This window comes from Myripristis murdjan, chromosome 14 (assembly GCF_902150065.1).
Source record: "Myripristis murdjan chromosome 14, fMyrMur1.1, whole genome shotgun sequence".
Classification (NCBI taxonomy): Eukaryota; Metazoa; Chordata; class Actinopteri; order Holocentriformes; family Holocentridae; genus Myripristis; species Myripristis murdjan.
Window position 1 is genome coordinate 30062004 of NC_043993.1, and position 25941 is coordinate 30087944.

The window sequence follows — 25941 nt, forward strand, 5'->3', positions numbered from 1 at the left end:
TGGGTGGGGGCTGAGGGCGATGGCTAAGGGATCCCTCACTAAGCAGGGGTTCCAGTAAGGCAAGGCTGCATTTATCAACTGGGCTGTAACAATCAAAAACATATCTGTCATGATGATTACTTATTAACATAAATTAGACTGAGCACATGTTTTACAAACTATCAGAGGAAATAGGCTTAAAAGATCTGGCGTAACCTCTTCTTCACAAAAAACAAAAGGAAGCCATGATCTACATTCCAGTAAAGGGTAGATAATCTTATACAGGTTTATGTATAAATGGATGCATATTCAGTTGTATATTTCATTGTTTTTTTTATTCAACTAAACCTATAAAAAAGGAATAGTAATAAATAAGTTGAAATCCAAGCATTCAATTGTTCTATTTAATTGCAGGAGTGTCCCTGTTTAATTAACCGTCCTGAACAGTTTAACGTTTACTGCAAAGAAAAGGAAAAAGAAATAGCAGACTGGGGGAATCTATTGCCCCGCCACTGAAAAATGCAAGAATCTCTCAATCATCAGTCTAATGGATGCTAAGTAGGACAAGCAAAGTCCTCTGGACTTAAAACCTTCACACATTTTTCCATTGAGTTCATAGCGCAGCAGCTATCTTGTTAGAACTGTTGGTTGTAACGAACTATGCACCTAGAAACAGTACACCATCGCATACATACAGTACAATCAAGACTGAATTGGAATTAGAAAAATACAGGTACAAAATGATTACATTCAAGAAGACAGTACTAGCACAAAAGGGTATTATTTATAGTCATTTAGGTAACTAATATAGGAATTTAAACTTTATAGAAGCATTTTCTAGATAGAAAAAGTGAGGAGGAGGGGGGTGATAGTATTATGGCTGTTCTGTAGATGTGTGGGTTTGTTATTGACTGGATTCTAGAATATATATCATAGTTAAAATGCATAATTTCCATAGATGGGGTAAAAATTATATATTTTCTTTAAAGATCATGATCGTTTTGGTTTGGGTCATAAGGTGCAAACACTGTTTATTAAAAGAGGCATTGAGTGGTGCCCTTCAGTTTCACACCATTGCAACTCTGGGTTCAAACACCGAGGAAAACCCATTCGATACACAGGATTAGTTGTGCTGATATAATGTTACCTGAAGATTTATACACCTAAAAAATGCAGTGCAACTGTTATGCTAGCTTTATTTCTTTCTTCTTCTTCTTCTTCTTTTTTTTTTAAACAGGATTTCCATTTGAAGATAACTTTCCCTTTTCTTTGGCAAATGTCAATAAACTCACTTGCAACAAGCAAATATATTTCTGTTTTGGGGGAAGACAATTTCTTTGTCTTTGCAAAGAACTACACTGATGTCCACCAGTGGAAAACTATACAGTTTACTGCTTGGATGATAACATCCGTAATGTAACTTTCTCTCTTATCTGAAAAAATATATATACTATTAGGATTATCTTAAAGCATATTCAGTTTCCCTTAAGCTTTAATGGGAAACACTGGCTTGTGGTTAATTTTTTAGCTTTTAAACTCAAATTTAGAGAGGAATCATATAGTATCGCTGCATGATCTGCACTATTTCTGCACATGGGCCTATGTAAGCAAAACATTTTTACCATGTAACAATACCTTGGTTCAGGATAAATACTCTGTTTCAAGAGGCAAGAGTTCTCTCAGACCCACATCTTACATGTCTGTCTCGTCATTAAGAGTCTGCAAAGCACACTTAACCCAAACCTGGTGTTGCAGTCACAGTCAAACACACTTCCAGAAGTGAAAAGACAAGCCCATTATCTAGAGACGGTGCATTTTATCTCAGTGCTTATTTGCTTAGCAGGTAAGCATAGATGCATTCATCGTGTATGAGCTTGTTCTTTTTTTTTTTTTTTGACAACAGTCTTAATCCAGTAAACTTGACCTCAGGAAAGACCACTGAAGTTAATAAAGAGGAGATCCTACCTAAATCAAAAGAGCATAAATGCACAACACAAACAGAAGGAAAAAATCAAATAGAAAACAAAAACTATAAGATCTAAAAACATGATTGAATCTAAAGTTTGTGGTAAATCAAGCATTGGTCTACAGAGGAACAAAAGGCTATTTTTTTAGCATGATGGCAACTTCCTGGGAGAGAGGGAGGAAGGAGGGGGGGTATTGTTGGGGAGTCTGAGCAGCTTGTGATACACATCTGCGGTCCACAGTCCGAGCTAGCCTGTGGTAGCTCTTCCAGCTAGTTCCAACTCATGGGAAGACAACAAACCTGCAGCTTAACTGTAGACGCTTAGGCCTTCACTTTTCCCTCACCACTACAGCTAAACACTGTAAACAAAAGTATGGCCGAGAGAGAGATCTGGAAACGGAATGACTCTGACCATGCAGCGAGAAAACAAAGCTAAGAGCAAGGACACCAATTTGCATCTAAATATAAATATTTTCAAAAAGCAAAAAACATGATTTCTGATGGCCTATGAGTGGACCGTTTCTTGGCAATAAAATCTCCAAAGGCCAATAGGAAACACATCGAATGCCATGTCTCCACTCGCTTTGTTCAACCAGCCAGAGCAGCCATAGTAAGATATGGCCTGGTTTGCATCTTCACTGATAACCCTGCAACTTGCACAGAAACAGCACAAAAAAACCACAACAGACAAATGGCAGAAAACAGAGTCTCGTCGATACCCTTTGCTCATCTCATGAGAAAACTAGAAGAGTGCACCGATTAGTGTGGATCTCCGCCAGGCGTATCTCCCCTTCTCCGGTGCTCAGAGTTTGGTGACAAGCCACCCCTTTTTTCACACAACAGGAGAGGAGAAAAAACAGAGGCACTACCTGCGAATCTCCCTTCTCTGCTGCTCGAAAAAAAAAAAAAAAAAGCTGAGGAGTTAGCAATCGACCTCCATTTAAACAGGTTTTTCAAACGCTCTGAATCACCATAAACATGAGAATTTCTTGATCATATAGTCATAACTGCACACAAAACCATATCAGGCTGATAGGGCCAGTCGTATGAGAGATGAGCTGCAGACAGATACACACACACACAGACACACACACACACACAGGCAGGAAAAACTGTGTTTTCCCCGCCATTATAAGACTTTTGTGCAGTGGTCAAGTCAATTTAACAGGAAATATGGAAAAAAAAAAGGTTTTCATATGCAGCACTCGTGGTAAAAAACCTACTTAATAAAAACATGTTGCCTGTCAGTCTGTGAGGCAGACCCTCGCACCAATGTGACCATGTCAAATATGACCATTTCCAAAAAGAAATGGTGAGCTATGCAACTGTTTTGGTTGCAGTCTAGAAGCTCTGCCTTTGTTAACGTTCTGGAAAACGAGTCAGGTCAGCTCTGGCTTCACGAGAGAGAGAGAGAAAGAGAGAGAGAGAGAGATAGCAGTGGTGGTCAAGCAAGCTAGAAATTGCATGAAGAGAGGGAGCGGTGGTCGCAAGAACAGGTTTTTCAAAGCAACCATCAGAGGTTCTTGATACTACAGCCATAACTTTGCACAAAAAAAATATTAGGCTGATAGGCCCAGTAATATACAAGATTAGCTGCAGACAGATACACGCACACACCCAAACTCACTATCCCCTGCAGGCTACAACCTGGCGGAGATAATTATCAACTTAATAAAACTGGATTCTGCAGCCACTGTATTTACAGTCATCAGTCCCTCACCCTTTGCAGTGGAACCTGAAGTCCTGAAGACGTGAGCCGTGCGCACGATGAACACAGCTAAACTGTAGCCAGTGGAGACAAGGCATTTTATGACCCTACCTAGAGCCACTCACTCTTCAGCTACAAATTAGTGCAGTGACCGAGTAATAAACAAAACAAAAATACTATTTCATGAAAACAAGTCACACACAAAGAATTAGCCTTTCTAAATGCTACGCAAACTGCAATAAGATCAAGTATTGACACAAACTGCATTTCACTATTCAAAAAAAAAAAAAAAAAAAGTTTAAACTGATTTCAGAAGTGTGATGGCATTAAGCAAGAGGCTGGTTGAGGGCTTTGTGGTGGCATGAGGGTCTAGGTGGGAGGGTTAAGGCTATATTAGAACTTTTTTTTTTTTTTTTTTCACCCACACACTAATTTCCTACCACAAGAAGCAGACCAACCATCTGATAACCTGACAGGGACACTGTGAACTGACTACTAAAAGATAATGACCAAAAACAAACAAAATAACCTTAGCTATAGTCAACTGTGGTTCAGATGCAAGGGTATACAGAGGTCTACTCTTACACTTTCGATCTAAAGTGACTATTCTGCAGCTACCACACACCGTTTTACAGTAGAACTTTCTATCATGGGAAGTCAAGGTAGATATCAAATACTTAACCCGGACTTCTTCAAAGTTTGAGTTCACCAAATTGCTGTACCACATGGAAACACTAGGTGAGCTGTAGGTAATGGAAGCCTATCTGTCATGATTATTTACCCTGGTTAAAGTCATTTTGGGTTGAAGCTGGAAGGAATGGAAGGGAGCCACAAGATAAGAGCTAGTCAAATATAGAGGTATTCTACCGGAGGTGGAGGGAACTCTTTCAGTAGGTGTGTGTGAGGTAAAAAGGTGACAGAAAGCTGTGTTCTTGTATAAAACCAATGCTGTGTTGGGTTCTTTTTTTCCCTACCTAAAATAATATTTGTTTGAAATTGCAAGACTTGACCTTAAAAATGGCCTCTATGTGACAAAAGGGTATACGATAAACCCATGACAACCATCTCTATAAGGGAAGCCATGCACTGGGGGGGTAGCTTGGTTCTTTCACAAGCCCTGCCGGAGAATCTAAGGGGATGGGAGGAGGTCGGAAAGGCATCCTCCTCCTAACCAAAGGAAGGCTTCGGGAGAACACTGAGACGGTGCGGAGCAGGGAGGATCTTATTCCCCCCACCAAAAACCAGAGCTCAAGCATATTCACCACAAGGGGGAGGTGGGGGTGGGGTGGGGGTGGAGTCCATCCAAAGTTTCCTGCTCAAGTCTCCCTTCAAGCTTAGGGTTACAACATTGAGGAACGTGAAGCTCAAGCGCCAACGTCCGTGTTGTGGCTTCTCCTAACAGCAGCTGAGTTTCACTGGTCGGCGCAGGAGATGAGGACTGGAGTCTGGCCGAGGTCCTTCTTCTGACCCTCAGCTAAACCTCGCTGGCCTCTGAAATGGGACACAAAGACAGGACTTGGAGTGTGTTCAACACTATTCTGCTTGTTTTTTTTTGTTTTGTTTTTTTTTTACTGCCTAAACTCCTAAGGTCAATGGAGAGTCTCCAAAATGCAGATGGAAAGTGACTGCGTTGGAAAAAGTGTTACATCTTTCTAGGCAGAGCCAAGTGCGTTCTGAAGATGATAAAAGTTCAGTTAATGTTAGTTTAACATTGATGATCAAATGGATACCAGTTCACATAACTGCATATTTACATAGTCTTGGAAAATAGTCAACAGCCTGTGCTTGTCAACAAAACTTTTAACAGCTGACTGTAAACAAAGTGTTATCACTACTACAGATTATTATTGCTTGTAATTATGTGTTCACTTACAATTTTTAAGTTGTCCTATGAAGGATATTAGATGACGATCTCAATGTTATATATTTAGAAAACAATGTATTTACAATGCCATATGAAAGCTGGGTTGGCAGGTCTCTACCTGTGAACGTTTTCCATGGCTGCTACCTCAGCGAGCGCTGCTAAGCTGAAGAAAGCAGGCAGCTCTTGTGGTACGGCGCTCCTCTCTGCTTCCTCCGGTCTGGGATTACTGTAGCACCCTTTTTCATTGCATAAATTCTGTTTGGGTAATGGCTTCTCATCCTGTTCCTGGTTCAGTTCCCTAGTTTTGTCTTCTGTAACAAACAACGTGTACAGGCATTAGCATGACATTAACAAAGGCACCTAACAATTAAAACGGACTAAGGTCTACTGCAGCAGGATAAGAGCTGATTGCTGATTTATTTTTTTTTTTTTTTTAATTCCAGCTTTCTATATGTCATTTTCTTCTTGAAAATAAAATATGCACGATCTTACAAAGTTTAAAGTTAAATCCCAGTACATAAGACATAAAAAAAATGACATGTCTGTGTCTGCTGACATAAAATTAACTTGTAGGCTTTTCTGCTTCCTTATAAAGTCCTAACTTTTTTGAAGATGGAATCATCTACATTTTTCAACAACATGTGGTGAACTTCACATAAATACCTACTATAAATGTATGTTATGTAGCACAATTTTGCACAAAACTCTTCCATGGCTACCGGTGCCTCATGCAGGTCAAAAAGTGTCTGATCCTCACCCTCAGCAGGAGACACACTGCCATCAGCTGTGCGCACCAAGTGGGTGATCTTGCTCTTCCTAGCCTTCCTCTTCTGGCTACCAACTAGCATCTCCATACTAGTGGTGCCCTGGACATCTGGGCACATTGTGGCAATGGGGGCACATGATTTGGCTTTGGAAGCTGAATCCGGCATGGTGGAATCACTCTGCACCATTGCTGTTGAGTAAAGGTTTGTTAAAATGATGCTCCGAATCAAGATGATTTAGCACCTTCATAGTAATGAAAATCAGTGATGTCACAACTATGTTTTCATTTTCTAAACAAGAAGTACACAGTGGCAAAGACAACAGTTCTTAATCATTTCTTTAGTACTGATGTGCAAATTAACCACATGAAAACCACCTTATATGCACAGTATCCCTTACTCCCAAACCCTGATGAATAATTTAAACATTTCTCCTTTTCTGTGGTAAGATACATTTTCTAATTCAAGTTCTGCTTTAAAGAAACTTGATGAACTGCTGTGTTAACATTTTGTCTACAATAAGCATTTCATGTCCTCTGTTCATCATATTGTAAACTGCTACATGTTGTTCCTGACTGTTGGAAAATATGTGTCAAAACTGACACGAAGCCATCACCTATAGAGGATTATGTATAGTCAGTTACTGTTGAATGAATTGTTCAATATCCTTCTAACTATAATCCACAAAAATCAACATTCTAGTTCACCTTTTTCCACAGCACCTGGTTTCTCCTTTTTGTTTTTGTGCTTCCTAACAATCTTGTTGAATGAAGTCTTTTTCTGAGATGGAGATGGCCCTGATATAGCAAAAGAACAAAGAAAAAAAAGAGCATGGAAATGCCATGTTATGGAGTCAACATGTTTTTGATTTAACAAAGACAGAATAGGTTTTGAATAACAGAAACTATGAAAAACATGACTACAAACAAGTGCAGAGTGGGCCATGGATGAGATGAGAAAGGATATTAAAGAGCAGTCATTCTGTTTACACATCGAGGATCTCTTCTGGCTCTGCTTTTTGCTCACCTTTGCCAGCTTTGGGTGCTTCCTCTTGTGCAGCGGAGCTGTCGGTTTTCTTCTTCTTTGCAACAGCAGTGCTCTTCTTATCAAAGGTCATTGGGCTATACTGCGGTAGGCTGTTGAACTTCTTCTCAAACTCTTCTTCCAGTTTCCCTAGGCTGACAAGTGGTGTCGGGAGTTAATTTACTGCAATTTCGACAGCAAAAAAGATCAAACTACCAAAAAGGAAACTCACTACCACAACAGATAAATCTCTAAATTATTCACAATCCTGATGCAAAGGCTGACGCATGGTATAGTATCTTAAAGCTTTCTTGTACAGATACAAACTGCACTGAAAATAATGAGGTGAACAGAAAATCACAAATGAAAGATATGAATGTATAATTATAGACAGCTGCAGTGTGTAGCTGGCATACATACAATATTCTTACAAACTGAAGGTGGCACATAATTTATGCAGCAGTGTTGCTATACAATGGCAGCCCTAAGGGTTGACTCGCAGCACAGGAACTATGAATGTTGTTGATGAGTGAATGTGTTGAATGTTGCTGCGCATGATGGTGACTGCAGCTTTTCTGTGGTACCCTTGCAAACTAAATTTCCTACAGAACAATAAATGACATTGTTACTTGTACTTCAGCAGCACCATTACCAATACACAGAAATGTGAAGAAAACATAAACACCAACAAGAAGGCTCAGCATGGATCTTCAAACTACTGAGACAACTCAGAGGCTGATTTATCATTTATACCGCAATATAGCACCTGGTGCACAAACTTTTGCAATGTTGCAATTTCTCAATTTAGCAGGTGATTTACAAAGACTGATGACATAGCTGAGCACAGCTGCAGTTTTGTTAATTTGAATGGACTGCCACTAATACCTGTGGCTGGAAGAGCCGCCTGGCACGTGTTTGAAATGCAACATGGCTTTGAGCACCAGAGACAAGAGCTTTGATAAAGATATTATAATTAAGAAACATATATGTGTTTGCAAGACAAGCATTTAGTTCTTATTTTTTCGCATTGATAGTGGTAGAACTTGCAACAGGCAGCAGCTGAAGTAGCTTTATCCACATATCGCAGGCGGTTTCTAAGCTTTGAAGGTCGCAGTAGAGAGGGAAATTGTCATGAGAATACAGCACACTGACAGGAACGCCTCTGAGCTCTTCACGATAAAAAACTGTCATATGAGGAAATGTATTTCCAACTTTGTATGTGTCCAGTTTCAGGATATGAGGCAAAACACTCACCTTCTACACATGGACACCCACCGTGTCCGTGCATAAAAGGGTGACTGCAGAATTTTCTGTTGTCAATTAATGACGTTGCTTTCAACAAACAGATTGTGACAAAATTTATGTCAAGAGTCAACTGAAATCTGATTTCAGTGTGACCAACATCAGTACTTCACAGTTATTGGAAGCTGGTGTGACTGCATGCGACAGGCTGAACTGAGAGGCAAGCTGAACCAGTCAAAGGTGTCACATAGGAGTTCAGACGTGCTTTTGAAAGGCAGCAAATAACAAGTGCACTTTCCTTTCCACCGATCATAATAAACAAGTTATTTTGAATGCATTTCCATTCGCTCCGCACAATTCAATTAATAATATGTCATAGATCTGCAATTTTTGCTGTTGGTCCACTGATGGCATTTTTTTTGTGTTTAACAGGACACGTACATGGTCAATGTACACATATTAAATGGGTTTCTAAGAAGAAAAAACGACTTCACAGTGATTAGAAATGACCTACCCCTGTGACTCATCTTTGGACTTGCACTTTTTCAGCTTCTTGGGGTTATTAGGCCCCATCTGAGAAACAGTCCAGCTGTCATCACTCCAGGCTGCATCGTGGTCAGGTGCACGGAAAGCACCTCTTTTACCTGGAAACATACGTTCACCAAATCAGACACCCAGGAAATGATCGTTGATTGATATACACTTATACTTTCAAGGACTCTCATCCCAGGAAGTTTTAGTAGTGGGTAAATATTTCCACTATTGATTACTTGTCATTACACACAAACTAATGAAAATCAAATACACTGCCTGATTTTATTAATCAAATTTCCCCTGAATCAAGGGGGTTACCTCGGTCAATGTTGGCTCTCAGAGAAGTCAGCATTCCCTCGGAAACCAGGGTCTTGTACAGGGCGCCTTTGCAGCTCCTCTCTGACTTCCTGGATCCGCGGTTCTCTGTGCTTAGTTCTGCTTCATTCTGCCTCTCCTTCCCCCTGTCCTCATCTTTGAGCTTTGCTTGCGGGGGACTGGAGGGGGAGTGATGGGGATCTGTCATGCTGCCCTGGACGTCTGTGCTTCTGATACCTGCTTCTTCGGCCTCTTTCTTGGGGATGTCGTCTAACCTCTCCTCCTTCATCTCCACCTCAGAGGAGCCATGCTGCTCACAGTGCCCACGGTCCTCCTGCATCCCCTCCTCTTTCTCTTTGAGGGGGGTCTTGACTTTGGGCTTACTCTTCTTTTTGGGCAAACCCGAGTTTCCACCACCAGTGTTGCTGTGGATCTTCTTCTTGGGTTTCTCGTCGGTGTCCCTCCAGGTCCCTTTGGCCACTGCCTCAATAGTATTGAAGACACTGTCCAGGCCCGATTCTGCTTCATCACATTTCTTGATGATCTTCTTGGCTGAGCAAGGAATCCCGTCTTTATCATTTGACTTGGCCACCTCTTTTTTCTTGCTCTTCTTTTTGACACGCACATTTTGGCTGCCAAGTTGCGGGGGAATGGCATCAGTGGAGGTAGAAGAGGAAGAGGAGAGGGGGGGTACGGGAAGTGATGCGTGAGAAGAGAGGGGAAAGTCATGGATGTCTCCTGTCTCCTCTTTGATCTCTGCCTTGACTGTGGCTTGCTGGACAGAAGCTGCAGAGGAGCTGTCTTGTGGCTGCGATGCTGTGATCTCCATCTTTCCAGCTTCAGAGGCTAAGCACATCTTAACAAACAAAATGGAGGCAGATAAGACACATATTTGCCATCTGTTGCCTATCAGCTAACTATGGCTCACCTTCTAATTAAAGAACCTAAAATTCAACCTGAAACAACGCTGGCAAATGTAATTAGTACATAATTAAATATTTACAAGCTTCAAGTCTGGTTTTCTGGTGGCAAACCAAATCATACAGACATCACATATAAAACTCTCAAGGTGCAAAGCATTGTGGGATGCTTTTCACAGAGGAAATTCGGTTACTGATTACTCTCCATATATTGTAAACATTTCAGATATAAGTAAGCACACTACACTACTGCACTGTGAATGCTTATACCTGTTATTGTTCTGGACACATTGGGCCTCATTCACAAACTGCATCTGTGCTTAAAGCCTTCGTATTAACATTTTAAGCAAAAATCCAGGATTCATGAATATGTTTTACTTGAATTCGTTCTTACTCTGTGAACAAATGTTGAACCACCTTCACAAATTATAAAGGTCTTAAAAGTCTTAAAAAGGTATACAGCGAAACAAATGAAATGTATAGTTATGCATAAATTAGGACAAAATATAAATTTAGAAAGGTGAATTTTCTGATAATACATAATGATGTTCCCACCTCTCGATGACAATAGACAATATTGGAATGAGACACATATCCATTTCCTAAACTGCATATCGTGTTTTTCATGTCGCCTATGAATCTATAGGTCAATATTAACTATTATCTTATTCATTGTTCATCACAGCCTGACAATTTGGTTGAGGCATGGGAGGGGAGAGGCATCTTATTGTCAGTATTTCACAGCCAGCTCAAAGTTATGAATTCATTAATTGTCCTCGCCTGCAGAGACAGTGTGCTGCCCTGAGTGTGGAGAGCACATTAGTCTGCTGTGACAGAAAAGGTAATGTGATGGACGTCTCTCCTCGGTGCTGCCGTCCAGACTCTAATTCTATGCATCTGCACATTAGTTTTTATTTTGTGGTGGCTGTGTGATACTGTGGCAGTGCACCTCAGATGTCTATGGGAAACAGTGTAATTGTGATATTTGTTATTCTTTACAGCATGTAACTGTGGCAGTAAAAATAAAACTGTGGTGCCTGACACACTTTAATACAGGAAACCCTGCCCAGCAACAGGCATGAAAGCTATATTACGGTTTCACATTTATCTCCAAACAGGTGTGACAATAGCATATTAACATTTTTCAGTCCAGTTGAGATGCTATATGGAGTAACACGCCTTTACTGGCTTTAAACTATTGTTTACTGTTCACTTTTCACCTGTAGTGGCCACGTTTCTCTTCTTTTCACTAGCCTGACTACTTCCTCCACTGCCGCATATAAAGAGCTTTCCTTATGCAGAGAAACGGGGTGTGGTAATATGCTAATTACCAGTTGCAGGCACACGCCTGTCAATTTAGAATGACTCGTTTCACAACATACGCACGGAGGTAAGAACAAAATTGGCTGGTATGCACGTTATTAAATCTGGCACTAATTTTGCTTGCAAGTACACACATTTGTATGCATTCATTAGAAAGAGGCCCAATGAGAACAACCTCAGCTCATTACACTGCATCTCTTTATCTTATAGTATTTATGCTTTGCAATATTTATGTATTTACTACTTAATACTATACCTGATATATTATAAAGAACACTGCTTAATATTCTTTGCTATTGTACTTTAGAAAGAGAATGGGAGGTAAACTATGGCCTAGTCAACTTCCATATTACAAATCTGCTGTGATTTCATAGCAGTAAGTGTATCAGTATAAAAATACGTACTTATTTATAGTTTAGTCCATTTTCACACCAGAAATTCTACTCAATACAGCTGATTTTCACTTGGTAAATGTTGATGTCCGCTCTCTGTGCTGTAAAATACATCAACAATATGCTTCATAGACTTCCATTACATTTATAAATCTAATCTGTTCACTGGCCATTTGAGTCCATTTGAATGACCCACAACTCAGTACACCAACACTGCAGAGGCTCCGACTGCTTTCACTCCAGTCTTGGAGGTCTAAAGTGCCTGGCAGCCAGTGGCATTCACTTATATCTCTAACAATGTTAATTAATACAGCGTGCACTTGTTTTCGATGCTTATTATACCAATTTTCAGTCTTTTCAAAGTAAACCTAAAGAAGATTGTCTAGCGCATTACCTCAGCAAGCTGGAAGAGAGCAGACTGTCTGCATGACTTTCCCTCCGGTACCAAAGATGGAGGTGACTGTGAAGAGACCTGAGAAGACACAGAGGCAGGGTCACTCTGAATTTCAAAACACAAAACACGTTACTCTTTTGTCTAGTTCAGCTTGGTGAACATTTACTACTGACCACTACAGGCAGAAACAAAACAGTTTATCTAACACTTGATGTACAGCTTCATTGAAAATGAACAAGAAAAGACAATAATAGTGACTTTCATATCACCAAAGTAGATTTTCTGGAGATGCCAGCACATTTCTTTGTGCAGAATGGTTACTGCTGCAATAAAAATGAAGCCATTTCGAATAAACAAATAATCCATAAATCAATAAAATCTGTTTTATCATTTTGAGAACTCAGGTTAAATATGATGATAGTGGGGCATCTTGTCAGCGACAGCATTAACTTTGCCGGTGCTTTTCAACAACACTGTCACAAATCATGGTGAAGCACACATTTTGTCGAAGCCATGATGTTAAAATCAATCTCTCTCTGAAAGCCACTAAAATGACTAAATGATGGGATTTTAGAGCAGAACTGTGGACTTGAGAAACAACTCTACCTCTTCCATTGGGGAGAGGGCAGACTTGACCCTGCTTTTAGTAACATCAGGCACTCTCTTCGGTGTGGGTCCAGATGGTATCTATAGATGGAAACAGAGTGTGCAAATTAAAGCTGTGTATCCACGTTCTGTTCTGGATTCAAACATGAAAAATCAGCGCTGAGGCAAGCAAACAAGAATAACATCGTAGGGTCTTCTAATGTACGAATTAAGTTTGTTATCGTCTGTGAAGATTCCCAATCATACAGGTCATGGTATGAAGGTAGAGCAGAGCAAAGTCAACTGGACTTGATAGTAGATTTCAGAAGACGTTTATGTTCTCCCCCAAGAAGCTTCTTCAGTTCTGGTTGACTGGCAAGAAATCCCAGGTTTTTAACCTCTGTGGGGTCGTTGTCAGGGTCATCGATACCACTAATGTGAAGGTGCCCCTAGGTGTTAACGTTATCATCGTCGAGAGTCGTCACCTGGTGTCAAGTGTGGTCGATCATTGTCCCATGAGGCCAAAGGTGATGGGATTTCTTGCCAGTCAACCAGAACTGAAGAAGCTTCTTGGAGGAGAAGCAGAACGTCTTCTGAAATCTACTATCAAGTCCAGTTGACTTTGCTCTGCTCTACCTAAGTTTGTTATCACAAACATTATGAAAAAGATCAACACCTTTGAGGAATATTTACATGATGTTTACAACTTCAAGACTAAATGTTGGCTACTGTAAGTCGATTTACAGTTCTGCACCCAGTTCTGTCACCGTAGCTGTTCCCTGGTAGTGCATCGTGGTGCAAAGATTATGGGTTCTGCAAACAGACCGCCGAAGCCCCAGACGGCAATTTCAAATTCTAAATATTCCCATGGTTATGAATAGGGTCGGGCAATACATCAACACTATGTCAGTATTATATGAGACTGGATATCATCTAGGATTTTGCATATGGTCATAACATGATATGCCATCTGTGTTGTCATTTCCTAGTAGTATTAAAGGCTTCATAACAGGGATGCAATTTTCTGAACTTATTAGGCCGTTCTAGTTGTTCTGATGTTGGACTCTACCTGTTTGGTGATCATATTCACATCATTGATGACTGTTTATCAAAAATCTCGTCTAAACATTATGTGAGAGCACCAACAGTCATCCTCTATCATCACAATATCGATATTGAGGTATTCGGACAAAAAAGTTGTGATATTTGATTTTGTCCATATTGCCCAGCCTTCGTAACAAAGCACAGATAAAAATGTCCTGTTTGTTATCGGACATAGTATTGTCCAAGCTGATGTTTCTGGATGTTTCTTGTCATGAATTAAGAGGCATGTGGTGCTCTTTTTGTTTTGGGTATGTTCTGTCGTACAAATGAAGGTACTGCAAATCTCCTGAGCTCATCTTTCATCGACAGGCTCCATGCTGTCTTTCACTATTAAAATGAAAATCAACCAGAAACATGTGGGAGACATTATAAAGCATCCGAGTGAGCAAATCACAATTTTTGTGGTTTTATGACATTTGAGGCACAGTTACATTTTTATGAAGGTGCACATAAGCTGCAGTGGGCTACACTGGCACTACAAACACTCGAGCTTCAGCTATGCCAACATTTTGATGCAGAACCATAAATAGGCCTTAGTTTGTGTAGGGCTGGGTATTTTGTCTTAGATGCTGATGCTTGCTTTGTACAATAAGGTTGGCTGGATTTTCTGTAATAGAACATATCCTCACTCTGTCAGAATAGTGCAATCTGGGTCAAGAAACACTGATCTTAAGTTTATAGCATGCAAAAAGAAGAAAAAAAAACAGACTGAAAACACACCTCTTCCTTATTCCCTGGAAAGAGTTTTCCCTCTCCGGCTGTGTCAGGTAAACTGGGTTTAGCAGTGCTGGAAGGGATCTAGAGAAGGATGCAAGCCCTTTTTATCAGGATGTAACATGGTGGGTGACCTTCTCCACATTATAGTCTCTGGCAATGCACCTCATCAAATACGTAAAATTTAAATAACATAATTATATTCCATGTTTTTAAAAGTAGAGTGTGATTACTGAAAAATAAAAGTAGTTCAATGTAAGTTACTGCATTGAAAAAAAGACATACGGTAGGTTTTGTTCTATAAATAAAACTAATAACAGCTGACAACACACGGTCCTCCTCTGTCCAAGAACATGACATTATTTTTTACTCTCAGTCTTTGAGGCCACCTAGCTGAGAGCTGGCACATTACAAGTAGCAGCCCTTGGGTGGCTTCCAGCAGTGACCTACCTCTCTGGTCGTGAGGGCGTGCTCTCCAGCCAACAGCAGCATGCTTAGGCCTCCCATCTTTGTAGGATCTGATGATAAATGACAGACGTTACACAGGAATACCTTCATGTTCTTGTATTACACACAATTACTTATCTGTAACTGACCCCAAGACACGTTTCCACACACCTGCCATGGCAAAGTTTAACTGTGGCATGCTGTCGGTTTTGGGCACTTTTTTGGCAGTGGCAGAGTCCTTGGTGGAGTTGGAAGGGAAGGACCAAACTTTTTTGCGGGGGTTGCTGACTGGCTGGCAGGATGGGCTCTTCACTGGTTTGTTGGTGGTGGGACACCACTTGTAGCCTGGATTTGCCTTCATGAACGCATCCTTGTACTAAAAAAAGACAATGGAGATTTGTTATTGTTACAAGAAATAGGTAAGAAACTGATAAGTTTGCTTTTAACCACCTGATCATCTCTTCCATTTTACAATGATATTTGTCTTTCATACAATATGAAAGACACTTTGTTTCTCTCTTCGTGGGATTTCTTGAGAAGTCAAGGCTGACCATTACTGACAACTACATTCCCTATTGGCTGCTGGCCTTTTGGTAGTCTGCACATAACAGGAAAAAATGTAATATTGTTTTTTTGACATCCTGATGGCAGTTTTAGTTCATATGACAATATAAAAAAGGCTGGACACACTCCTGGATTGCCAAGGTGCAGGCTAAACAGCTAAATATTACTAGAAATACTACCTTGCTCAGGGTGAACCTTGATGAAGGTGATATTTCTGGGCAGGTTGAACATTAAAACACCAACAGCAATGCCATTTGCCCAAAAGCTTATCAGTGCTTCAGTTCTGACCAATCAGGAGGTGGTTCCTTTTTGGCACCAGTTCTTGATACCGAGCCCACACCCATGTAAGACAATGGCTGCCACTGCCACTAAGAGCACCATGCTCACCTCCTTGGCCATGTCAGTGTACTTCTGCTTCTCTTTGGGCTCCAGCACAGCCCACCAGTCAGCCAGGATCTTGGTGGCTCCGCGGTTGTCCAGACGAGGGTGTTCCTGCCGCACCAGGGAGCGGTGACGTTTGCAGAAGAGGAGGAAGGCGTTCATTGGCCGGCGAGCCCGCTGTTCAGTCGAGTCTTCCTCCACCTCCTCTGTTGGACCTCCACATTGCACCTGCGATCCCTGATCCTGGCTGCATAGCACTGGCTGCTGAGAGCAAATTCATAAACCCTCAGATTCAAAGTGTACCATGTTTTTCTGTTACATTTCTCTAATGAGCTGATAGTTCTGTGTAACAATCATCGATCAACAATCAATCACGACCCTTTGGTGTTAAATGTTCAGACCGAGGTGACAAATGTGCAATTAAATCAACAGAACACCCTCACCTTCTCCAGCTCCTCTTCATCTTCTTCCTCTTCCTCCTCAGAGAAATCTAGAGCCTTTTTGGAGAGAAGTGGGTGCCACTGCAGACATTTGCGTTTGGGGCGCTTCCCACTGACCTCGCCCACAACAGGTGGCTCCTTGCCCCTTCCTCCACCCTTCATGGTACTACCGCACCTAAAAATAAAAGGAATATGAATACCATAGGACCACATCTGTACCAAACTAATCACACACAGAGTGGGAATGCAACGCAAAGATGGTAATCAAGATCTGTCCAAACCAATAAGGGAGAATGCATCTCACAGAAGTGGAGATGCCAATTGTCAAAATGTTTGGTGGTGGAGGTTTGTAATTGTAAGTTTGATGACAATCTGCAAGATCAATGTGGAGCTTGATATATAGAATATATGGATATATATGGATATATGAATAGGAATATTCGTAATACTAAAGATGGCGGCTCTGTAAAGCTATGTGACATCAACAAGAGACCACCAGTAAATCTTTAAGGTTTACACAACCGCAGAATTATGTTTACTAATACATCTACAGTGATTTATGGATCTTTTATTCCAACATATAGCCGTCAGATCCCTCTTGTGACTAGCTTGCATGACATGACCCTGCTGTCATCGGCTGGTGTTATCAAATTATTTTGTGAGGCAGGATTACGTTTTTTGTTTTTTTTAAAATATGCTATACAAATGATTGTATTTATGTCAGAAAATAAGATATAGATGACTTCCCATTCAAAGAGATAGGAATCTTGTCTTGTTAGTCATGAACTGAAAGATGATGCTGAAGAGAACCCACTTCTCTTGAAAAGGACTTTGATGTGGATAAATGTATGTCTGAATGTGCACACTCAGTTTTGTATGAATCAGTAACATAATGCAAACTTGGACATAAACACTTTAAACACATGCTTTAACTGCTCACTGAAATTTGGCTGTGACTGTCAAACTATTAAACCCCAACACCTCAGATGTTTAATTTGGAGAGAGACGAGCAGGACAGAAAGACGGGGTGACGTGGAGCAAAGAGTCTGAGGTGGATTCAAATGCAGGCCGCTGTACGAGCTCTACACAGACCCACCCCCCCAAATCTTATTTCATGTTTCAGAGGAGGTTTAAACCTGCCTGTGATTTCTACACCTCTCACGGATATTTTAAAAATTCATTAATAATCAACCAGAGGTGCAAATAGGGGGTATGCACCTTATGCAACACATGGGTGCGCAAAATATAAGGGGCGCCAAAACCATGGCTCAGAGATTACATAGTTAAATCAATGATATAAATGATATTACAAAGAAATTATACAGATAAAAATAAATTTTAAAAATGTTGTATGAAAGAGTCTGTTTATAGCTATGAATAAATGAAAGCTTTAACCAACATCATGAAGTTTTATATACTGCCATCTGTTGATGACCTTTGGCAGGAGCCACATCGCACAGAAAAACTGAGTGAGCAGAAACTGTGTGGCTTCCAAAATAAAAAACAAACAAACAAACAAACAAAAAAGAAAGAAAAGAAAAACTAAAGATTAGAAATTTATTTCAAGGGTGGATGAAGAACAAGGAGGAAAACCCAGAGAGGTAACTCCTAATGCTAATCCTAATCTCCTCAACTTTTTTACTTTAGAAATTAAAAAGTATGATAATATATGAATAATGATAAATGAACATAGCTAGCTAGTTGTTAACTCTGTGCTTTTTTTTTTTTTTTTTTTTTTTTTACATTACAGTGAGTCAAGTTACAGTAAGTACCTCTTTCTCCTCCGTCACTATTTACTTATGTATGGCTACGAACGTACTGTCAGAATTTGGTTGAAGCAATGCATGCTAGTAATGTCACTTCATCTGGAAGTGCAGGACTTTTCCCGGATCCGTTTCGGTTTTTTTTTGCCATTTGGGACTTTTAGTGTCAATGTTGTTACTCTAATGACTGATCAGTGGATCAAAATGCTGTGGTTTTGTGCTCCTTCATTATTTTGGGCATTGTTATTTCAACCCATACTGGGGCTGCTCTGATGGAAACTCCCTGGCTGATTTTTATGCCCAAACTACACCTGCATGTGAATTCTTTTATCGATAAGATTTTTTGGAGGAGGGGCACCAAATTAGGCCTTACGTATACCGGAGGAAATAGTCTGTTGTGTCCCTGTGGTCAAGTGGCATAACTGGCCATTGCAGATGCCTCCAGTGAGCACCACTGTCTCACCTTCACTTTCAACACCTGCTCTGAGACACTGTCAAACAAGGAGCAGTGCAGTGCATCTGGGTAATAAAGTGCTATTTCACTCTGGATCACACTTTCCTGCTGGCAATTATCAAGGTTAAAAAAGCTTGGATGCTAAAGGTGACAATGGATTTCCAATGCATCTAGTGTTGGAGGTTCACCTCTATGCTCATTTCCCTCCTTAACTCGTCTTGCTGGACTACAGAATGATGTAAATATAACACAAATATAAATAAAAATATAACACTTTTTAAATGGTTTATGGTAACTAAACAATGCGCAGTCCACCAGACTACCATGTTATAGAGTTGAAGTGAGAGACCAGTAAGATGCATAAATACACAGTGCACATAAATAAGTCAAAGTTTAAAATATGATGCTCCAGAATTCCTCACAGGGAATTATTTTTGCATTAAAGGAAACGGTGCAGATGCAGATTTCTTTTCATAGAATTCACATACTTTTTTCCATCTTTCTTAATTCCCTGGTAGACAGGAACATGAAAAGGCTGTGATATTATCAGACTCTATTGCAAATAATGAGGGAACAACCTTTACTCAGCGGTTCATATAATCCTCCTTAGTTAGTCTGTTTATGGCTTCATATGTATAGGATTTACTCTCGCTGTATTGTGAATGCTATTTGTGCTGAGGAGGATGCCTTGTCCCAGAATTACTCTTTTTTGGAGTTTTTGGAGATTGTATAGAGGCTTCTTATTGTCACCAGCAAAAGTACTGACTGTTAACACATCCTCATTATCTTGACTTAGCTACTTGGCTATGGACAGCTAGCCTGCCGAATGCCTGACAAGTGCAGGGGGGGTGATTTAAAAAAAACAACAAACTCTAAGCTAATGGACTACATAACTGCTCTTTTCACGTCAGAACACGACGTGCATGGTGAGAAACGGTTGAAAATACGAGAGCATCTCCTAAGGGAATCAAAGGAGGGATAAGTTCACAAAAAAACATGTCCTGTTACTTACGGTCGCCATGGCAGGATGTTTTAGCACTGCTGCAAGGCGTGTAGCCACTGTGTGTTTGGGATCGCTTCCCTGCATAAGGCATCACTGAATGACAAGTTTTTGGTGAGTGATCAGCAAATATAAACCAAACCGCAGCTGGCCTCCCTTGTTTTGGAAGTAAATTTAATGAGTTTTACGTTTAATTAACTGAATTCTCCAAAAATCTCTGACAATGTGATCACTGAACTCCTTGTTTGGGGTGTTTGATTGGTAATAAATGTGCCTCTGCTGTCTGATACGATGCAGATAATATTTTAAATGTGAGCAACGGGATTTGAGAAAATGTGATTAGAACATAGGCTGTTATAATACAAATTATGGTATCGCTGTTTATCGAAGGGCTGACAGCTACTGGCTGTTGGTTTTCTGCCTCTACACGAGCTGCACAAGATCATTAATGGAGTGTGTGCTTTCGTAGAGCCTTCCCTGGCAAGTTTTCGCTGCAAAGAAAATAACAGGAACAAAATCACGAGTGAAAGTGGTCGGCTACCCGCAGATTTCGAGCACTGGTGCGGGAAACTGATCTCAATAGTTAAACACAGAATGAGTTAGAAATGGAAATCTTGCCTGATTGACTGGAAACACACACACACGCACACGCAAATACTTGTTGTATTTATATTGCAGCCCTGCAGCTTTGACCTTTGCACTCTTTGCTGGTTTGTAACAAATTAAAGTTTATTCTATACTGAATTCATTATAAGGAACTCTGGGTGTCAGACTGTCAGCTGAACTCCTAAACTGTGCACGGAAATGACTCAGGAAAACAACTGAGATCCAGCCTAGCCTCTTCTCACCTTGATGCAGACCGAATTCAACTTCTCTCTCGAGGATCCTCTGTCAAATTAATGACAGGGAACTCCACAAATTCATGTTACGGTCACTTAATTTTAAATGTTGTGGATGCACTAAAAGCAACAAAACAATTTAAAAGTAATATGCACGTCATAACTATGCATTTTGGTGTGTTATGAGCGTATAGGTGCATTTATTAATTTTCATATTTACACATGCACTTCCTTTGGAGAAACGTCCAATACACTCAAAGCAAGCAAAATTGATAACCAATGAATGGATGATATTTAATTAACAGCTACGGAGTTATTCCTGTGGAAGACACTCACAGTAGGTGATGAAAACGAGACTTGGGAGTGTGTTGTGTTTATGATTGCTGAGTGGAAAACAGGGATACTTACTGAAGAAAAAACTATGGAAATGCTGTATGAGTGATGAAGATGAATCTGCCACAGCCTTTGTCATGCAATGACGATGACCTATAAAATACAAGACACTGCTCTCAGTCAAGCGTTACATTGTCATCGCTGCAACAATTCCCCCACAACATGAGCTCCAGCCTACAGTGAAATGCGAGCAAAGCAACTTTCATACAGCATTAGTGTGTGACATTGCATAGCACAAGACCTCGGCTTTAAACTACGGTGGGACATTTTGTCTGATCTGATCACTGATCATTTCAATCGTGCAGCCGATCCGCCCTTATGGACAAATCCAAAGCATGTAGGCCAAAACCGACGACCACTGGATGCATTTATTGCAATATTACACAGCCTACAATTCAGCAGGCACACTTGCAGCGAGTCTACCGCTGCGCAGAGGTTTAGTTGTGTTTTCAGGTAAAACTGCTGATGCCCGATCGGACTGTCTGACAGTCTTAAGAGTGAAGTGTACAGAGCGACTGTGTCGAGCTTTTAATGCACAATAACAACTGTAAAACTATGAGCTTGACGGATACGTGATGCCTTCGCCTACCTAATTTGCTCCTGTCCCTAAGCTCACATTTTCATCTCCGTGCAAAATGTCGATCTGGGCTCTGACAAGACAGACAAGCCGAATGAGAGTCCATCTTGCTTTGGTTTGGAGGAGAAAATCCAAGTACAGTACAGTAGTGGGGATATTTCACTCCTGTCAAACTCTCCGATGACAATGTCGTCGAATCGTCTCCTACTACGAGGGGAAAAAACATCCACCTTCATTAATTAAACTGGGGATTTTCTGCCCAGGCACATGCATCTGTGTGCAGTGTTTTGCTGAGCAGCAGCTCCATTTCCTAGCAGTGTTACTAGGAATAAAAGTAGCTAGTTAGCCTGCTAGCACTCCAGCCTGCTAACTGGACGTGTCACGGCTATAACATGCAATGGTTTCGAAAGCCACACAAGCTGCTTCCAGAGCTTCAGACAAAACATACGTGCTACACTGTAACTAAACACTTGCTTTATGCTGGCGACTCTATTCGTTTCGATACAACGCAGGCTTGTGTGCATTTGATGCGGATAGGAAGGGAAGGGGGGGCGGTCATACTACCTCACTGAGAAACAGTTGCTTTGCCATTTATTTTACACAGCGATTTCCAAGAGGAGTGAATTACAATTTGCGGCGCACAGCCACAGAAGAGAGAATTTACAGTGTGAGGTAAGTTATCAGAGAAACCTCGACGGAGAAAACAAATGCAAGGGGGAAGAGCCAGCAGGCGGACATCATGTCCAAAGCAGCGATAATAACAATTTTTCAGAGTGACTGACTGAGAGGTTCCGAAAATAACGACCGGGTTTGAACGGAATATCAATAAAAACACAAGTTCTCTGTCATGACGGTGTCTTTAGTGTCACAACATACCTCTAATATCCAGCTCAAGTGCCGGGGGGGGCCTCTCATCATCGGTGGCGTCCACCTTTTTAACTTATTGACACATCATAACAGTTCAGCACTGGCTGTACTGAGAGCAGCTGCGTCAACACGCACACATTGAGTGGCGCACGCACCGGAAGCGAGGCGATTTGTCTCCAAAATAAAACGCGCAAATGTGTCACGTGAGGAGACCAAAACTCCATTCCTCCACCGTGCAGGAGCAACACGGCTTAAAACAGGTTTCCATGAATCAAGAACACGTCCATTCACATTCTGCTCTTACTCTGTGCTTCTGTGATTAGAAGTGCTCTACGGTGTGGTAATGCCTGAAGAGTTGGACCACTACTTTTAAACTCTAACTTGCTTCACAAAATTAAATGCTGTTCACAGACTGCAGGACAAGCTCTTGAACAACAAAAACACACACTGAGGCTGGTCAACAACACTGTCTGTGACTCTTACTCTGCTCTGATCAGTAGATATTTAAGTTTTAACAGGGTCACACTGAAACACTAAAGTGAAATGAGGAGCACAAACCCAGATCAGATGTACAAGGAAACGCTTGACATCTGCACTAAGAACTGTCCTCAGTGACTGTCATGTTATGTAAATGTATGTATTTTTATTTTTATTGTCCTAATTTCTTTTTTATTATGTGCTGATACAAATGGTGCTGTTATTGATGAACAAAAAAAATGCAGCCCTGGTTGACAGCAAAGTATAAATCATCAACCATCAAATGGGCGAACAGACAACTGGTCTCTCTCAGCTCTGTGGTGATGAGTGTGTTTCAGCTTCTTATAGCACATATTTCTTGTGTAAATTCTCAGTACACACAGTTTTTCCCCAATGAAGTATTTCAATCCCAATTTCACACAAGTGTGCATTCATATGCTGAAAAAAATCTTTTAAGTCACACGCTTTCTATCCTATCAGCAGTAGTATATGGTATGGTAATTTGCCATACCTTTACGACATGAAAATGATCAGTTATTCCATATTCACACTATAAAACTGCAAACATTTTTATTTGCATTTAATAACCAACATCAATCTACATCCAGTTAAAATGACCTCTTAAAGTAAACAGTGTTCAAATCCACTCCAACAATCCTACATTAGCTGCTCTCTTAATGTGACATCTTGAACAAACCTATGAAACTGTGTAATTACACTATGAAAATGACATTTAGGTCATCTCCAATTTTTCATTCTTTCTTCATTTTGGAACTTAGGCTCCGAGACTCTGAGCAGCCTGCAACACGTTTGTAGATAGAGGTTTTATTTTGAAAGTATTGACCGGAAGCCCTCCGTGGTTAGTGTGTGCGCCTTCACACTGGTACAGAAACACACTACTTCTCCCCTGAATGATGAATGTTACCGTCGGTGAAGGCGACACACAAAACGACCTTAACCCACAAAAATAACACGAAAATGCGTGAATTCCCGCGGAAACAGAGACTTGTTCAGTCACGTATTGTGTCGGAAACACTTTCGTTTTCCTCGAGGTGGGAAAAAAATGCACATCTTATATCCCGGCCACCCTTCCTCCCTCCCCTCCCCCGGCTTGCAAAGTGTTCATACCCAAGCATTAACTGGCCTGTAGTTGCTAACATCATCCTTAACTTAACTTTATCTTCCACCACTGTCCGCTTGACAAAGGTCACTGAAAAAGTGAGGGCCACCGGGTTAAAAAACCCCGATAACAAGATAGTGAAAACGGCCGTATGCCCCAGTTGAGTGACTACTTGATTTAAGCTTCCTGGGTGTTGTACGGCTGATAAACCCGCAAAAAAAAAAAACACCGGCGGGGATGTAAAACCATAGTTTATTTGCACTTACCCCTTTCCGCTGCGAAGCAACTGAGTAGTTAGTTGTTTGCGTGTGTTTCACAGCCTCAGCCATAAAATGAACACAACAGTTTTTGCAACATACTGTACAGAGTGAAAATACCCACCTCGCCATGTAACACTGTACGCGATTAGACGCCAGCTTTGACGGCCAGGTCGGCTCCACCAATGAGAGGCGAGCTTACATTCCGGCGTCGCTCTGAGATTAATGTAATGTCTTCATAATATTCAGGACGTGTGAGCTACACTTAGGCCCACAATGTACACAACACACAGGCTCTTGCGGTGTGTGTGTGTCTGTGTGTGTGTGATGCCGGTCAGTGGGCTCATCATGCTCTGTGGCATGTTTGTTTATCTGCCACTGTGTGCATATAATGGAATAATTAGCCACTAGATTCCCATGTGGCTTTAATATAGCAGCAGCCCAGGTAGCTTGTTGGTTTAAAGAGACAGTCGTGCAGCGCAGAGGTCACAGGTTGAATGCATGCATCTGTCACACACAGCCTGTCAAGGTGTTTCTGAGCACCTGGCTATACTGAACTGAGTGGCTGCACTGCCCCGGACGAGAGGAGAGGCTGAAATGCCTTAAACCCCCCTCGTGCATGGCAGCAAATGCAGCAGACAAACATTTTGAAGCCATGTTGACTGTCTACCTTGGTTTGGCCATGTCCACACCACCACCCCCGGATGAGACCGGCACACATTTCCATATGACTGTTTGTGTATCTTACAGTCTTTTTTCGCCTGTTGTGTCATAAATTCAAAATGGCAGAGGGAATGGGGGGTACACAGTGCAGGCCACCTTGGGAATATCTCCGTCTATCTCTTTAATCCAAAGAGAATCAACCAGTTTGTGTCTCAGCTGAAGGAGATGTAAGGCACAGGTTTATCTGGATTTTGATAACATAGCCGCTGCGGTTGTAAATTCATCTGTCCACTGCAGTAGACTTCATGCATTAATGGGTGTATTTTGCCTACTGGGCCTTTGTATGCATTCAGACATCCGTGCTTTATTTGTGCAGTGAATGTGGTTTATGTAAAATAATGATGTAAGTCTCACTTTGCTATAGTCCTTTTCAACACAGGAACACATCAGTTCCTCTGGTTACACTGGGCTTCACTGTGTTTTTATTCCAGTATATTAATTCCACTATGATATACTGTGTATTACTATGTAATTGCAACTGTTTACATGGGTAATCCTAACTAGGTGTAGCCATACAGGATACACATTTATGCATGAATAGGTCAACCTAAGTGTGTTGAATTATACCCTTAATCCTAACAGTACAGGTTTTGTATTTCTTACACACAAACAAACTTATTCTAACAATAGTAATTGTTATAATGATATTGATAATGCAATAATTGTGATTAATTTACACAGGTGATACAGCACAGTGCCCCTTTGAGTGATTTGTTACAAGATTGTGGATTAGAAACACAAATTTTGAGACTCCACTGATGTCTGATGTCCACTATTGTGGAAAAACTCATAACTCCCTGAGTTCACTCCCT

At 40.9% G+C, this 25941-nt stretch overlaps 1 protein-coding gene across 5 annotated transcripts; it reads right to left on the reverse strand.

Annotated features, from left to right (window-relative positions):
- bbx (BBX high mobility group box domain containing) lies at positions 1-24512 on the reverse strand. 5 transcript variants are annotated; one of them, XM_030068367.1, is made up of 16 exons: positions 24416-24510; positions 21124-21201; positions 16663-16834; positions 16226-16483; positions 15446-15650; positions 15278-15345; positions 14834-14911; positions 13031-13111; positions 12425-12502; positions 9399-10251; positions 9061-9190; positions 7308-7459; positions 6989-7078; positions 6275-6472; positions 5636-5828; positions 1-5144 (listed from the first exon to the last, which is right to left on the reverse strand). In XM_030068367.1, exons 3-16 carry the CDS (start codon positions 16819-16821, stop codon positions 5066-5068), a joined length of 2622 nt encoding a protein of 873 aa, XP_029924227.1. In that variant the 5' UTR covers positions 16822-16834; positions 21124-21201; positions 24416-24510; the 3' UTR covers positions 1-5065. The 5 variants fall into 5 exon arrangements, with proteins under 5 accessions (XP_029924227.1, XP_029924230.1, XP_029924226.1 ...); XM_030068370.1 differs by lacking the exon at positions 24416-24510 and adding an exon at positions 22562-22642 and having other exon boundaries at positions 16226-16480; XM_030068366.1 differs by lacking the exon at positions 24416-24510 and adding an exon at positions 22562-22642.
- Positions 24513-25941: the final 1429 nt, after the last annotated feature.

Bases quoted from the DNA above. Each gene is read 5' to 3' on its own strand.
- bbx (XM_030068369.1), bottom strand. From the start codon at position 16,821: ATGAAGGGTGGAGGAAGGGGCAAGGAGCCACCTGTTGTGGGCGAGGTC. The intron at 9,191-9,398 runs GTAACCCCCTTG...GTATGTTTCCAG, and splicing joins GAGAGCCAACATTGACCGAG to GTAAAAGAGGTGCTTTCCGT. The intron at 6,473-6,988 runs GTGAACTAGAAT...TTTACTCAACAG, and splicing joins ACCAGGTGCTGTGGAAAAAG to CAATGGTGCAGAGTGATTCC.